The sequence below is a fragment of the Protomyctophum bolini genome (genome assembly GCF_963924005.1).
Source record: "Protomyctophum bolini genome assembly, chromosome: 13".
Lineage (NCBI taxonomy): Eukaryota > Metazoa > Chordata > Actinopteri > Myctophiformes > Myctophidae > Protomyctophum > Protomyctophum bolini.
In genome coordinates this window covers 11,657,027-11,672,521 of record NC_137874.1, presented here as the reverse complement: position 1 = coordinate 11,672,521, position 15,495 = coordinate 11,657,027, and the positions used below count along the sequence as shown (strand labels likewise).

The 15,495-nt window shown below is 43.7% G+C and overlaps 1 protein-coding gene across 2 annotated transcripts in view; it reads left to right on the top strand.

Moving 5' to 3' along the window:
• Nucleotides 1-14,550, top strand: part of shroom1 (shroom family member 1) — a 50,337-nt gene extending 35,787 nt beyond the window's left edge. For both annotated transcript variants that reach the window (XM_080780861.1, XM_080780862.1), the window contains 5 exons: nucleotides 718-1,371; nucleotides 1,606-2,244; nucleotides 4,082-4,190; nucleotides 6,720-6,992; nucleotides 11,270-14,550. In XM_080780861.1, the coding sequence (XP_080636987.1) occupies nucleotides 718-1,371; nucleotides 1,606-2,244; nucleotides 4,082-4,190; nucleotides 6,720-6,992; nucleotides 11,270-11,524 (1,930 nt within the window). In that variant the 3' untranslated portion in view covers nucleotides 11,525-14,550. The remainder of the gene's footprint in view (nucleotides 1-717; nucleotides 1,372-1,605; nucleotides 2,245-4,081; nucleotides 4,191-6,719; nucleotides 6,993-11,269) is intronic.
• The last annotated feature ends 945 nt before the right edge of the window (nucleotides 14,551-15,495 follow it).

The window sequence follows — 15,495 nt, the reverse complement described above, 5'->3', positions numbered from 1 at the left end:
AGGTATTAGGTCAGTGATTTGTGCCGTGGCACAGATTATGAATCTCACTTTGCTTATTCTATAGCACTGAACACCCACCTGATTCAGCAAGCCAACATTCCTTCCTGGAGATTTATGTGTTAAGAGGAATTGTTGCCTGACTAGGGGACTTAGCCGATTTCTCTGAAGTAGATTATCATTTAAAGTGGTAATTGACTTAATATCATATTAAATATATACCTGAGTCTTTACGTTTGTTTTCACGTCAACAACATGCCTTTTGCCATTAAAACTCCAAAGTCTGTAGTGAGTAGTGAGTCTAGAGCAGTTGTTGTGAGCTTGTAGATACGGCTATTTTCAGCCGCAACCCAGTGTAAAATATACTAGACCAAAACTAACACTTTTCAGAATTTCAGAACACTAAAATATGACTCAAACTAAATTCAACTTTTATTAACCCATTTTGGTGTTTCAAGCATTCTGGTATGCTTTAGCTATTGAAAAATAGCAGATCTACAAGCTCATAGCGTGCCACCGAGTGGCGCTATGAACTTGTAGTTCTGCTATTTTTGAAAAATCGTAAAAATGCGGCACAAATCTTTGAATAGGTATATATTCTTTCAGAGCGAACGTTTTCTTTTATTTCGACGTCAGGCCTAAATGGGTTAAAAAAGACTATGACTAAATCTAAATCTAAATTTGCTGTAAAAATTCACACAGCGTCACCTCATTTTACAGTCTCCCGACGGAGGTCGACGAGGAGCCCGCGGCGAGGCCGGCCCCCGAGGGCCAGCAGCGGGTCCGTGTGGTCGCAGAGAGGGGCAAATCCATGGAGGAGCTGGGAACCGAAAGGGTCACGAGGCCCTCGGCGCTGAGCAAGAGTTCTGAGCAGTTGGACCGGCTGAAGAACCACCGGACTCTGCCGGTGGGACTGGAGGAGAGGGAGAAGAGGAGCACGTCGTTCTTTGGAGAGGGGCCGAGAGAGGAGGCAGCCCGGGGGCAGCGGAGAGAGAGGAAGCACCCGTGGGGATTGGACAGAGAGGGACAAGAGAGTGTTGGCCAGAACAAGGCCCAGGGACAGGTCCAGAGCCAGAAGAAGTCCCCGCTCAAGCGGGACTCGACGACACCACTGCTGGGCAGCGAGGAGCGCACTAGTCCTCCCTCACCAAGGTCCACCTCCCCGGTCTCCAGAGTGCAGTCTGGGTCCCCTGGGTCGCAGGGCTCTGTGTGTGGTGAGAGCAGGCTCAGTGGACCTTCCAGCGAGGCCGGCTCCAACCCGCCATCCCCCAGAGGTCAGGAGACCGGCGAGAGAGACGTCAAGTCTAGCTCCTCTTCTCCGTCCACTGTCAACCACACAAAGGGGCCTTCTGAGAAAAGGCGCAGTAGCTCCAGGTAAGGATAGATACTAACTAGGCCATGTAATTCAAATGCAACTGCCAGACTGTATTGTTCAATTAGGTTATGTTCATTAATTAGTATTTCAATGTAAAAAAACGCAAATTATGCAAATAATTCTTTGTGATTGACTTAACCTCTTTGAGTAGAATGTCTTATATTTGGACATTTTGACCAGCATTTGTCCTATAGTGCTGCTTCTCATCTCCAATTTGATTGGTCCACCATCAGGGTCGTCAGGACGTCCCCTCCCGCGACCGCCTCCTCGGAGCGAGAGCAGTCGGTGGACGAGCCGACTCGGCCGACGAGCGACGAGTTCCTCCCGCCACCGGATTCCGAGCAGGAAGTGTCGCTGAGCTGCGGCGTGACCACGGACCCGTCGCTGTGGACACTTCCTCCTCCTCCCGAACGAGGCGGCAGAGAGGAGGACGCCCGGGTCCCTCCGCTAACCAACGCCGTGTTCCTGGACGACTCCACGACCTCTGGCCCTCCTGTGCAGGCCCTGGAATGTCCCTCCACCTCGGCTTCTGATGCCGACTCCAGCCAGGGCGCCGAGGACGAGAAAGAGGACGAGAAGAAGGAGGAGGAGGAGGAGGAGGAGAAGGAGAAGGAGGGGCAGACGATAGAGGAGAAGGCCGCCCCGGAGGGAGAGACGGCGGAGAGCCCGGGGAATCCCGGCGAGCGGCGGCCGCGGTGGGCGGAGCTTGTGGAAGCGGTGGTCGGGGCGGACCAGTCGCTGGCCAGGGCGCTGTACCCGCTGACCAACCGCAAGACGGCGCTGATGCTGATGGAGCAGCTGCTGTCCGAGGACACGCTGCTCATGGAGGAGCATTACAAGAAGAAGCAGGAGCACCGAGGAGCTGCAGAAAGGTGAATGCTCATATCTTTACCAGCTCCTTGAAGGCACTAGTTCATATCTTTACCAGCTCCTTGAAGGCACTAGTTCATATCTTTACCAGCTCCTTGAAGGCACTAGTTCATATCTTTACCAGCTCCTTGAAGGCACTAGTTCATATCTTTACCAGCTCCTTGAAGGCACTAGTTCATATCTTTACCAGCTCCTTGAAGGCACTAGTTCATATCTTTACCAGCTCCTTGAAGGCACTAGTTCATATCTTTACCAGCTCCTTGAAGGCACTAGTTCATATCTTTACCAGCTCCTTGAAGGCACTAGTTCGTCGGATGAAAATGAACTTATTTTTCCCATAGACATACTTAACCACTTTCACTTATTTTAAAGATAAAGAACATAAAGAAAACTTTATTGTCCATTATATTTGACATAAAACGGAAATTTGTCTTTGGCACGCAGTCAGTTTACAATAAACACAACAAGATTTCAACCAGAGCGAATGACTAAATGTTAAATGTTAAAAAGCATCCCATTAAGATGGAAATTTAACTTGCTTGTTGCAGGTGTTTTACACTCCAGGCTAGTCCACACAACTCTCCCCCATTGTCATGTGCTGGCTATTCAAAATGAGAAATATGGGCTACAGTTATCGCAAGTAGACACTAGGATACTGTAGGTGAGAGTTTCCTACTCTTAGCAAGCCAGTAGCTAAAACCCTCAACTTCTATCCTTACATAAGCAAAACACACATCGTATTCCACAGTTGCATCAGTGTAAAGTGCTGACCAATTACCTTAATGATTTAAGTTTACAGTAGTAGACGAGGCAAAGTTCATTTAAGATTCATGGTGTGGTGTACTGTGTCTCCAGGACACATCATACAGACAGACAAAGCCCAGCTCCACCAGCGCAGTGTTTCCTTGTATTACATCACATGCACAGACACACCTGGGTGTCTGTTCGCCACATGCAATTAAAAATGTCTGCTAGCTTAACCCATTCTGACCTGAGATCAGATTTAAAAAATGTCTTCTGCATCCTGACAGTTTTCTGAAAAAGCTATGTTTCTATGTCAGTGGTTCTTCGATTTTTCAAAAAATAGCAGACCTACGAGTTCGTAGCGTGCCACTCAGTGGGGCGCTATGAGCTTGTAGATCTGCTATTTTTCAATAGCTAAAGCATAACACCAAAAGTGCAGAATCATCTTTCCAAGAATGTGCAACGGTAGCGCAGTGTATCGTAACCCCTCACTGTATAAGCAGCAGCTACATTACTACATTATGCTCAGGTGGCGCCACAATATAATAATGTATTGGACAATCTGATATGAAAATGAAATGTTAGTCATGGCGCTTTGTCATGCAGGCTTATAGCTACAATCCCTACGTTTCATTCTCCTAGCTTGGATTTGAGGACCGATCTCTTGCTTGGGAGACCAAACTACTCCAAAACTGTCTAAAGGGAATCCCTGGCCTGGGCCGGCTTAGCGGTCCAGGCACCTTGGCTGGTAATCCAGCATGACAGTGTCGCGGTTCGAGTCCCGATCCCGATGAACTTTACTGTGTGTCTTTCCCCATCTCTCTCTCCCTGTTTCCTGCCTATACCTACTGTAAATCTATCAATAAAGGAAAATAAGTCCACAAAAAAAAGAGGGAATCCCTGCTCGGTTTGGAGGAGATATTGGGCTCCATTTCATAATGGAAGAGTAGCGATACCACCTCAGCACATCTAATTGTTACTGTATACTGTCATTTGTCATACAGATTGACAAAAATAATAATGTTGTATTCATTGAAATATGTTCCGGATTGCCGTTAGAGCTCAAGGTGAATGACATTATCTCCATGTTTCTAGCGCTGAACCAGTGGATAATGGTGGGGCTGCTCCCTGTCCCCCTGCCCCTGACAGCCAGACGCCTCAGTGTCCTGAGCCCCACAATAAGGCAGACATCCTTGAGAAGAAGGTGATTATGAACGAGTGTGTGTGTGTGTGTGTGTGTGTGTGTGTGTGTGTGTGTGTGTGTGTGTGTGTGTGTGTGTGAGTGTGAGTGTGAGTGTGAGACGTTTTGAAGGCGAGAATCATCCCTTTTCTGGCCATGTCATAAAAGGCAAACATTTGGCTGAAATTAGCCAATCCGCAAGATCACAATGGGACGCATTGTCGATCAACTGTTTTCCATGGAGACATTTGGTGTACAGAGAAATAATTAAGGGACCAAGTATAGAGCATCGCAGTGCTGCCTCCTTCGAGGGCGCCGGAAGAGAAATTCCCATTCATTTTTCCATAGACGTTTCAAAAAGTATAATTTATTTAAAGATCTTTAAGCCTCGGACAAAGCCAACTCATGGGCACTCTTTGGGCAGAACAAAAAGAAAATAATTTGTATTTGTCCGGCCCAAATAATTAATAATAATAATAAAACTTTATTTGTATAGCACCTTTCATGACATGAAATGCAGCTCAAAGTGCTTTACAGAGCAATGGAGAAAAAATGAAAAGAAAAGCAAGGTATAAACATAAAAAAATGCAGTAATGCAGTAATGCAATACAGTGAGCACATGAATAACAAAAAATAAAAGATCAATTAAAAGCAAGGGTGTAGAAGTGGGTCTTGAGCTGTGCTTTAGAAATGTCTACAGAGGCTGTCGAAGGTACAGTGGGCGTTTGTTCCATGCCGTCGGCCCGTAGAAGCAAAAAGCTGCTTCCCCGTATTTTTTAGTTGCCATTTTTTTTAGGCAAAGCAAGCAGGCCAGCAGTGGAAGACCTTAGGGGGGCGGTTTGGGACATATTTAGGCAGGCAGTCATGTAGGTAGGAAGGTGCGAGACCATTGAGAGCTTTATACACAAGTAAAATAATTTTAAAATCAATCCTAAAAACAACCGGAAGCCAGTGCAGTGAAGCCAAAACTGAAGTACCGGTAATATGTTCTCTCATCTTAGTTCTAGTTAAATCTTGGCTTTGTCCGAGGCTTTAAAGGTCTTTAAATAAATACTTTTTGAAACGTCTATGGGAAAGATGAATGGGAAATTCTCTTCTGGTGGCCTCGTCGTTCTGAAAGGGGGCGGGACTGCGACGCTCTATAGAACCCTGTTGGGAGGCTGGTCAACTGATGTATATAGGGTTTAATTGGTTAACTGGTTGACGCCTATCCTAAGCTTATTACAACTTTATGAGAGTTACACATTTTATCATGAGATATTGAAGACGAGATCAGAATATTTCCAGCGAGCGACGGAATTGAATCCCTGGCAGTGATAGTAATACTCTGTTCCTATTGAGCACAAAACAATAATGCTTTCAGAACGGAAAAAGAGACATGGCAACGTCCATACCACAGCCAAAAATGAGACAATCTCTTGCCAAGATAATTCATTTTTTATTACAAAAGAAGACGGAACCGTGCCAAATTCAGCGCATAAGGAGAGCAAATGAAATTTAGAAAAGGCTAAGACACATCAGAGAAGCCTTTTCAGCGGCTGTGTCTGTTGCTTTACTTTCACAATGGAAAAGAGAGTTTGAAAGTCGCTGATGATTTCACATGGATGCCATCTGGATGCCATTTGGCCATAATTGGATCATGTCAAACCATGATAGTTGTTTGACTTATCGCCTGATGAACTGCCTGGCTCCTTATCTGTGTCTCCACTTTGTCTGATTTCTGCTGTGGAAAACTGGCACCCCTCACCTCCGGACTGACCCCTGCATATTATAATGCTCTTATTAACGCAAACCCTCTTACTATACTTAGTTGACCACTTGAGTCCCTGCCGGGCTCTCTACTATTGCCCTTTACACTAAATGTTGTTTAAAGTAATTTAATGCAATCAAATAGGTCTTTTCTGTTTGGATGTATGTGCTGTCAAGGCCAGAAAGTAGTGGTTTGCCACTCAGTAGGCATTCCCACATAACTCCTGGGTATGACGATGATACAAATTTACCTCTTACAAAAGTACAAAAGTCATCAAAATATACTTCATCCAGAATGTCCCGTTTCACAAGTTATCATATGTCTAAAGTGTATTTACAAAAACGCATTGTGAGCTTGCTTTCAAATGGGGCTGAAGTGGGTAATGTTTTGTAATAATAATTCAAATCTACAAAGTATCCATTAAATAACTCAAGTTTTCAAATAATTGTAGTGGAGTAAATGTACAATATTAGTTACTTTCCAGTTTCCACCACTGCAGTCCCTCGTGGTTCCCTCTCTCTCTCAGTGCAGGCACACCTTCCGGCATTTTTAAGACAGCTGGTGGATGGAAAAGAAGCTCCACCTCCGCGGACAGATTCCCGGAGACGCTCTCCTCCGCGTCAGTCAGCCGCGGGGGTGGAGCTTCTTTTCCATCCACCAGCTGTCTAAAAAAGCCGGAATGACGTCGGGCGTCCGCTTCCTCTGTCCAAGGCTGTGTGCGAAGGTGTGCCTGCAGCTCTGACAGTCGTGCATGCAGTAACCCTAGTAACCCCTAACCCTTCTTCCTTGGTTCCTGACGACAGCACGCGCTGGTGTCCCACATCGAGGAGCGCCTGCGGGCGCTGGAGGAGACCCGCGGCGCCCTGCGGGCGGAGGTCCGGGAGAACGCGGGGCGCGGCGACGCCGTGGAGGCCCTGGTGCGGGAGCGCTGTCTGCCCGTGGAGCTGGAGCGCTACGGGCTCTTCATCGGGGACCTGGAGAGGGTGGTGAGCCTGCTGCTGTGCCTGTCCGCCCGGCTGGCCCGCGTGCAGAACGCCCTGAGCACCACCGACCACAACACGGACGCCGAGGAGAAGGTGAGGAGAATCCACTTGGAATCGGAAAAACAACTTTCCCCCGCCGGGGCCACTTGTTTTGATAATTTACCCATTCTGACCTGAGATCCCTGACAGTTTTCCTGAAAAAGCTATGTTTCTATGTCAGTGGTTCTTCGATTTTTCAAAAATAGCAGACCTATACAAGCTCGTAGCGCGCCACTCGGTGGCGCGCTGCGAGCTTGTAGATCTACTATTTTTCAATAGCTAAAGCATAACATAATGCTAACACCAAAAGGGGTTCCCGCCCCCAAAAATGGGTTAACTTGAGCCCTATATATTTTTTGCCGTACACTGAATAGAATCAGTAATAATAATAATAATGATTTGACCTATTTGATCCCGCAGGGGAAATTCAGTTGTCGGCTTCACCCAGCGGATTGCTGCTCAAGCGGTCAAACTGAGCGCACTCACACTGTGTGCATGAGGAATTACTATAGCAGCAACAGGGGGGTAGCTAGCGTCTGGATTATAGAATGTGCAATAGGGCATAACCTTGTATATATACTGTACATTGTGCAATATCAGTTTGAGCAATCTTTATAAGAATAACTACACTACAATCCTTCTTGATTCAATGCTTTTTCAACCACGGAAATGACCTGAAACAAGTCCTTATTTTAGAGCTGCTATTTCTCTCACGTCTTTTTCCCCTAATGCGGTAGAAGAAAGAGAGACATTCCTGGGTTTGTTGAAACTGTGTTTGCACAGTTATGGTTCAGAGATACATTACATACCACTGAGTGTGGCTAATGACGAGCGATAAAGATCTACTAATGTACTCTAATGCGCTCTAATGCACTGCTATGATGTGCGTTTGTCTGTCTTGCGCAGAACCCTTTCCTACACTCAAGTGGTGTACAGTCATTCAGGGGCACTCTTGGGCGGGAACCTTGTATGTACATCCAGAGCAGGTTACTTTCCAGAAAATAGAAAAAGATAACCTGTGTTGAATCCAGTGTAGTTATTATTTTGTCACAAGCTCTTGTTAATGAAAACATTCTTGGCAAATGCTTTCGCTTTTGTGCGTCTTGCGCCGGTCCAAGAATTTCACCTCTAGCGGCGCAATACGAATGCCCCCGGCCGTCCCTCGTAATACTAATTGCGATGCATTGTGAGCTCATGCAATTCGGCTATTTTTGCTACTTTTTTGTGACACTGTATTAGTGTATTATGACAGTAGGACATTAATTTACAGAAAAGGAAAGAAGTGGCTGTAGTTGTGTTTCTCATAAGGACAGATGCTCGGTCGGGGCTAGGGTTCAATTTGCTTCCCTCCTGGTTATTAAGTTTGCTTTGTTTGATATTTAATATCACATTGATAATATCGCATTTGCACAATTTAATAAAATATCTATGTTAACCATGTTAACCCAGCTCGTATCCCTATTCGAGTCTATTAGAGTAATGTTAACTCCATAGACACATGCAGAAAAACACCTGGGGGCCTATTAGAGTAATGTTAACTCCATAGACACATGCAAAACACCTGGGGGTCTATTAGAGTAATGTTAACTCCATAGACACATGCAAAACACCTGGGGGTCTATTAGAGTAATGTTAACTCCATAGACACATGCAAAACACCAGGTCTATTAGAGTAATGTTAACTCCATAGACACATGCAAAACACCTGGGGGTCTATTAGAGTAATGTTAACTCCATAGACACATGCAAAACACCTGGGGGTCTATTAGAGTAATGTTAACTCCATAGACACATGCAAAACACCTGGGGGTCTATTAGAGTAATGTTAACTCCATAGACACATGCAAAACACCTGGGGGTCTATTAGAGTAATGTTAACTCCATAGACACATGCAAAACACCTGGGGGTCTATTAGAGTAATGTTGACTCCATAGACACATGCAAAACAGAAAAAGTACAAAAGTCACGGCACTCCATCTTTAAGAAGTAGGGCTTCAGTGGTTATCATTTTTAGACATGGAATTATTATACTATACCATTCAATCTTTTGTTGCTATGCACAGTATATAGCAACATGTTTGCTTTTTTGTGCGTTGTTAGAATCGGCCTCAGGCCTAAATGGGTGAAATCGCCCCTCTGTGTTTTTTGTTTAGTTTTTAGTTTTTCGAATCGGACGCTGCTAGGGACGGCATCTCGAACAAAGTCTCTCTAGCGTGAATTTAATTCAGAGAGAATAAATTAATACTCTGGTGTTGTGGACAATCAGCCAATCAGCCAAGAAACACAATCTGTGATTGTATTCGAACTGCTCAAATCCTCAGTATTTGTGTAACATTATAACCCCTGCAGGCAATAAAATATGTCGACGTGTGTGGAAAAGAGGATGATCACGTGTCCAAAACAAACAAACAGTGAAACCATCCCAGCATGGCTGTTTGTCTCAGCAGGCACTAGGGTAGTGGTGTAAAGTAACTAAGTACATTTACAGTACTTAGTTACTTGAGGTAACTAAGTAACTAAGGTAAGGTAGGTTGAGATAATGTTGAGGTATTTGTACTTTACTTGAGTATTTTCTATTTCCAATACTTTTACTTCCACTACATCTCAGAGGCAAATATTGTACTTTTACTCCACTACATTTATTTGAAAACTGTTGTTGCTTTGTAAATGTTGCATTACCCACAGCCCTATTCGGTCATTTGAAAATAGCAGAGCTAGTACTAGTAGATCTGCTATTTTGCTATAAGATGTTTAAACGTTTGAAAACTTGAAATGCGACATTCTGCATAATGAGTACTTTTGTTACTTTAAGTACATTTCAATACCAATACTTTGGTATTTTTACTCAAGTAAATTTTTAATGTCTGACTTTTACTTGTAACAGAGTAGTTCTCCATTGCAGTATTGATACTTTTAGTACTTTTTCCACCAGTGTCAGTGGGACAGTTGCACCATCGTGAGTGCATTATTGTTGGAAGTGCTCCCATGCCCTCAGCCACTACTTATTTGCTCAAGAACAGCAAACATGCCATTTGAGAAAAAAGTTGAAGGGCAGCTTGTCAGAGTCAAGGTTCCTCACTGGTTGGAATTCAAAAAATGCCAGGAGGTTATCTCTGTTTAATGACCAGTCTTTATGTTATCTTCAGTTGAGCCTAATGATTTGATGGTTATTTCAACATTTATCTCATTCACTGCTTAATGGATGGCAATGTAAGGAGTTTGTTTTCATAACTAGCAATACTATCCTTTTTCACATAGGAAAACGTTACTTGCTATCCATACTTGAATATCTCTGAATAATCCCCAGTCTGTGTTATCATTTTGTCAACCGAGGACACATGTTGTTTGCTGTCCTTGCATCCCATGTGATTTCATTTTGCACTTTCACTCACTGTCACAATTGTTCCCAATGGGACTCGATTTCTCCTGAATTCACAATGAACTGGGTCACAACAATTACTATGACTTGTGAATGTGTCATTTGAGCCCACTCTCGCTTTGTTCCTAGGTAGACATTGTGTTTTGTTTATGCATCCCAGTTTTATTTTTCAGCATCCACTTATGTTTGCATGGACACTGTGAAAGGGCTCTTTGTGAATGCCGTGTCAAACACGTTGCACACTGCGAGCTTGTTAGAAGCTCATTTGCTTTCTCGCTGTTATCAGCAACACTGGTATTTACACTGACTCACCGAAACTCCAGCCCGGTTTCGATGACATTTGCATCTACCCTGCCCTCTGTTGACAATATGAAATACTGCACCTCTTTTTTCCCCCTCTTGTGGACATAAGCTCAGTAATATGAGCGCACAACTGACATGTTCTGCTCTCCGTTACAGCTGCTTGGGATAAAACACCTTTCACCCAAAACACAATAATCGAGTTGTTAAATATTAATCTGTGTGATATGATCCACAAGGTTTTAAAATCTTTGACTTAATAACTAAGAAGTTAACCATTTCGGTGGAGGGTGTCCATGAGTATGCTGTATTTTGCGTGTCTTAAGTACCAGGTCTTATTACTTAACTTAAGACCTGGAGGCGTGTTCAATGCTCTTTGGCCACTCAGAATAGCCAAATGGAATTGATCACGCCTCCAGGTCTTAAGTTAAGTAATAAGACCTGGTACTTAAGACACGCAAAATACAGCCATTATATGAGTCAAACAGCACACATGCAATTACATTAAAGTGACCATGGCATATACCACTCCTGTTGCAGGACGACTGCTGGTATTTTAAGTAAAAGTAACTATTCTGACCATTGAATGCAAGACTCAAAACTGCCTCTCCCGCTCCCTCACGCTTTCTTTTGCTGTCGATCTCCACTCAGGAATCCCTGGACAACCGCCATCGGCTGCTGTGCAAGCAAAGGGACGACGCCAAAGACCTGAAAGACAACCTGGACCGGCGAGAGAGTGTGGTCTCCAGCTTCCTGTCGCGTCAGCTCTCCATTAACCAGCTGCAGGACTACCGGCGCTTTGTGCAGACCATGGCCTCGCTGCTCATCAGGCAGAAGGACCTGGAGGAGAGACAGAGGCTGGGGGAGGAGCAACTGGAGGCCCTGCGTAGCACAATGCCTCTCTGAAGGAACAGAGAAGGGTTGGACGGGGGGGAAAAAACACTTTCTCGCTTGGTCCCGAGTTGAATGTCTCCAATCTCGCCTCATACCTTTTTTTCTCCACACACTTTGACTGTACTTGTGTAGTTTGTTCAAGAAGACGTACTCCCCACTTTATACTCCCCAGAGACATGGGACATGGAGGGGTGAGTTGCCGGGATGGGTCCCTATTCTGTCCCTTTGCAGACAGTAGTGAAGAAACTCACATGAGGTCGATGCTCATGAGTCTGCCTCTTGCCATTGGACCTTTGTTTTGCCCTCAGAAGAGGGGGATAGGGGCGTTGCGATATACAGTATGTCGCTACTCTCCTCTCAGTCCCAATAAGGATCCAAACTCCTCTACTACACCTTTTCAACTAAAAAATCCCCACACTGTCCCAAGACCAGACATCCCCTTGATGTCAGCGTGTAATCCCCTGAAACACTCACCCTCCGGCCCTAAGGCTGTGGTCAGCCAGCACAATCGTCCACACCTGCCTATTGGAGAACTGTTTCGCACCTCCGATGCGTACACATGTCCAGTACTTTAACCACTTTAAACCTGGCATTCCTATTTTGAGCGTGTCCTTATAGGCGAAGGTTACAAAACCAACGCGTTGCACAACTGGACGACAGTAGCTCAGGAGGTAGTGTGGCCGCTTGGGAATTGGAAGATTCCTGTTCCGATCCCCAGCTCCCCCCTGGGTTAGTGTTGAAGTGTCCTTGAGCATTACACGTAAACCCTAATTGCTCCCAATGAGCAGGCTGGTGCCTTGCATGGTTTCCTTGACCGTTTATGTAATGCACATTGTAAAGAGCTTTGGATAAAAGGTGCTATATGAATGCATCATGTACCATTTAAACTGACGTCAAATTGTGACCCGTTGTGAGCTATTTTCACTAATAATTTTGAACATTTCTGTGGTTACGTGGTTAAAGAGAGGCTTATGCTATATTTCTGTGTGCCTTGATGTTGGTGTTGCTGTGGAATGACACTTAAGACTGCTGTGTTGAAACTGTATACTCCCGTTAATGCCGTTTCAGTTAATTGTCCATTAATTTCGTTTAGTGTTACGGTCCTTTTGCCTTCCGACTTCTGGAAATCCGTCATAAGCTTTAAGATTGTATCTTGACCTGGGAGAGGAATGGCAGGTTCTCACCCTCTGAGTTTTGCATGCCGGCGAACCTGGCGAGCCTGAAAACGTACTGTACTGTGCTGTGTCATCTTCATTACAATGTACATGTAGACATAGAACACCTTTTATAATGTTCTTTCTTAATTTTTATATATATATATATATATATATATTTCAAATTGACGCACTAGGTATAAAAAAAACCAAAAAAGGTGAATGAAAAAAGCACTTTGTGATGATATGTAAAATGCACAGACATTTCCTGAAATCAAATTCGTTTTGGAAACTGTTTAAACTTTAAACTAAGCCTTTTTTCAGTGTAATGTTGTTTTCTTCTCATTTTGTTTTTATCGATTTCGAATAGGAATATCGTACTAAGAAAGGACATGTAGGCACATCGGGCAAAGCTGAGGACTGTATTTGTTGTGTTTCTGGCTAATTTTGTAATTCAAGTTATCGATAAGTCATGATAGTTTGTCCCATCTGGACAGAGTTCTACTTGCAAATGTAGAGGTAAACAAGTAGCCGACAGTTGAAAAGCTCTTTGTTGAATTGTTTTGAATAACAGATACTGCACTCTTAAACTCTAGACCCAATTTGTTTTAATAGGATTTCAAATTATGATACATGCATCCGTCTTTACACATTATACATTTTGTTTAATAATTATAATGTACAATGTATTCGGACCTGACTACAAGGGAGTGTTGTTCTAATCTAAAGTGTGTGTGTGTGTGTGTGTGTGTGTGTGTGTGTGTGTGTGTGTGTGTGTGTGTGTGTGCGTGTGCGTGCACGCGCATGTGTGGGCGAACGTACATCTACTGGTGTGAGATGTTGAATGAATACGCGTAAATGGTGTGTAGGTGTTAGCTGGCTAGCCCTCTGTGTTTGTGCTACTTCTTTGAGAAAAACAAATCTTATTAATATACGAAATATCATCAAACTCCTTCTTTATGGGCTTGCATTCACGGTAGGCTTATGCTCTGCTGAATGGCATTCTTACAACTTGTGGGCTGTCTGTGGCGTACAGTACTGCAGTATATTTTTGTAATCTTGCAACATCAGAGATGCAGTCACTACAAAAGGTCAGTGTGTTCACTCAATAACAAAATGCCTAAATTAATCCCCCCCTCACAAAATGTCATGGAACTGAACTCCAAAATAACATGTTTTCCCTTGGGAACTTGAACGCCTCACATCCTGAAAGAGTTTGTTTCTTTTTTTTATATATATATATGTTTTCTGCTAAACAGTTTCACCACCACCCCTAAACATTTCTTTGGAGATTTACGTCTCTGTCCGTTTTTCAGTTTGCTAAACAAATGTCTGTTTGTTTTGGCCATTGTTCATACGCAGGGCTGCGGGGTTAGTTACTCTCGTGTTGTTCCCTATACCCTGGTGGAATTCCTCAGGCATGCAAAAGACCAACACTTTGGAGAACAGGCAGAGAGAGGGGGAGAGAGAAAATGGTTGAGTTGAGTGAGAACTTTCTCAACAAAGAAATGGCACATTCTTATATTCAGAAACATTCCTTTTTGGTCTTGCTGTTCTTGTTCACATACAACTTCTCAAGTCATTGTCTTTCATTCCCATTCATCGGTGAGTTGGTCCAAACAGTACTGGGAGATGGCTACAGGAGCTGATAGGGGGTAGGGTCTTTAGCTAGAATAAGCAAGAGAGGAGAATGACAGTCATACAACTATGCTGTCTTCAATTTAAGGACAGATATATTGGATTTCAATCTGCCCCAGATGTTGCGACAGCAACATAGACATTTCTTCTTAATTCATTTTATCGACTCTGCTCTCTGATGTGTTTCCGTGTGTGTGTGTGTGTGTGTGTGTGTGTGTGTGTGTGTGTGTGTGTGTGTGTGTTTTTGTTTGTTATTTTGTGCTTCCTTGGAGTTGTGAATTCCATGTTTGTAATATTGTGAATAAATTAAGCTCTCTCGTCTTCCTGGTGACTTCATTTAGCTGTTTAACAATAAGGTTAAATGATCTTCCACATTCATGTTCCCTGAACTGCAATAGTGCTAAGGCATAATGCATGATCCTGATCCATACCTCGATACAAAAAAGGCATTTGTTTCTCCCAGAGGAATCTGTATTTGTCTGTAGTGGTGGCAGCCATTTTGTGGTGCCACATATAGAAAACCCATTCAACTTTTCCCATAGGAATTATTTGAAGCCTGGAACCATTAACCAAGCCATCCAAAATCATCATGAATCATGACTCAAATCAAAACATTTGATTCTGTGTCAAATTATTTAAACATTGAATTATATGATATACTATATAATACTTTTTTTTGCTGTTTTCTAATAGTTTTGGACAGAATCTAGTTTTGTGTCATGATTCACCAGGAGCCTGGATGGCTTGTTCTAGGCTTAAAATAATGTAGGCCTATATAAATATTTTTGGAAATCTCTACAGGGGGAATGAATGGGTTTTCTATCTGTGGCACCGGTCCATAATATGGCCGCCACTGCTATGCCCTAGCCTAGCCTATACACTTGCAATAGTTTGTTGCTCATTGTCAGTTTGGCAGCTTGTTTCTCAGCTCTTCTATGCCCTCTGCAGGCACAGCTACGCAGGTTATGAGAACTAAGTACACACTGCATAGCCACTCATTATCACTGATTGAACCACACTGACAATATGAAGTAGGCTACCCTTCAGCTCTGGGTGAGTGAGTTAGGTTAGGCATGTACTATGGGAATGTGACTGCTAGGCACAGACAAGGGATAGAAGGCCTACTGAACGACTCAATCCCCTCTCAAGAAGCAAACTTGTGCTCATACCTGCCCTGATGAAGACTCCTGT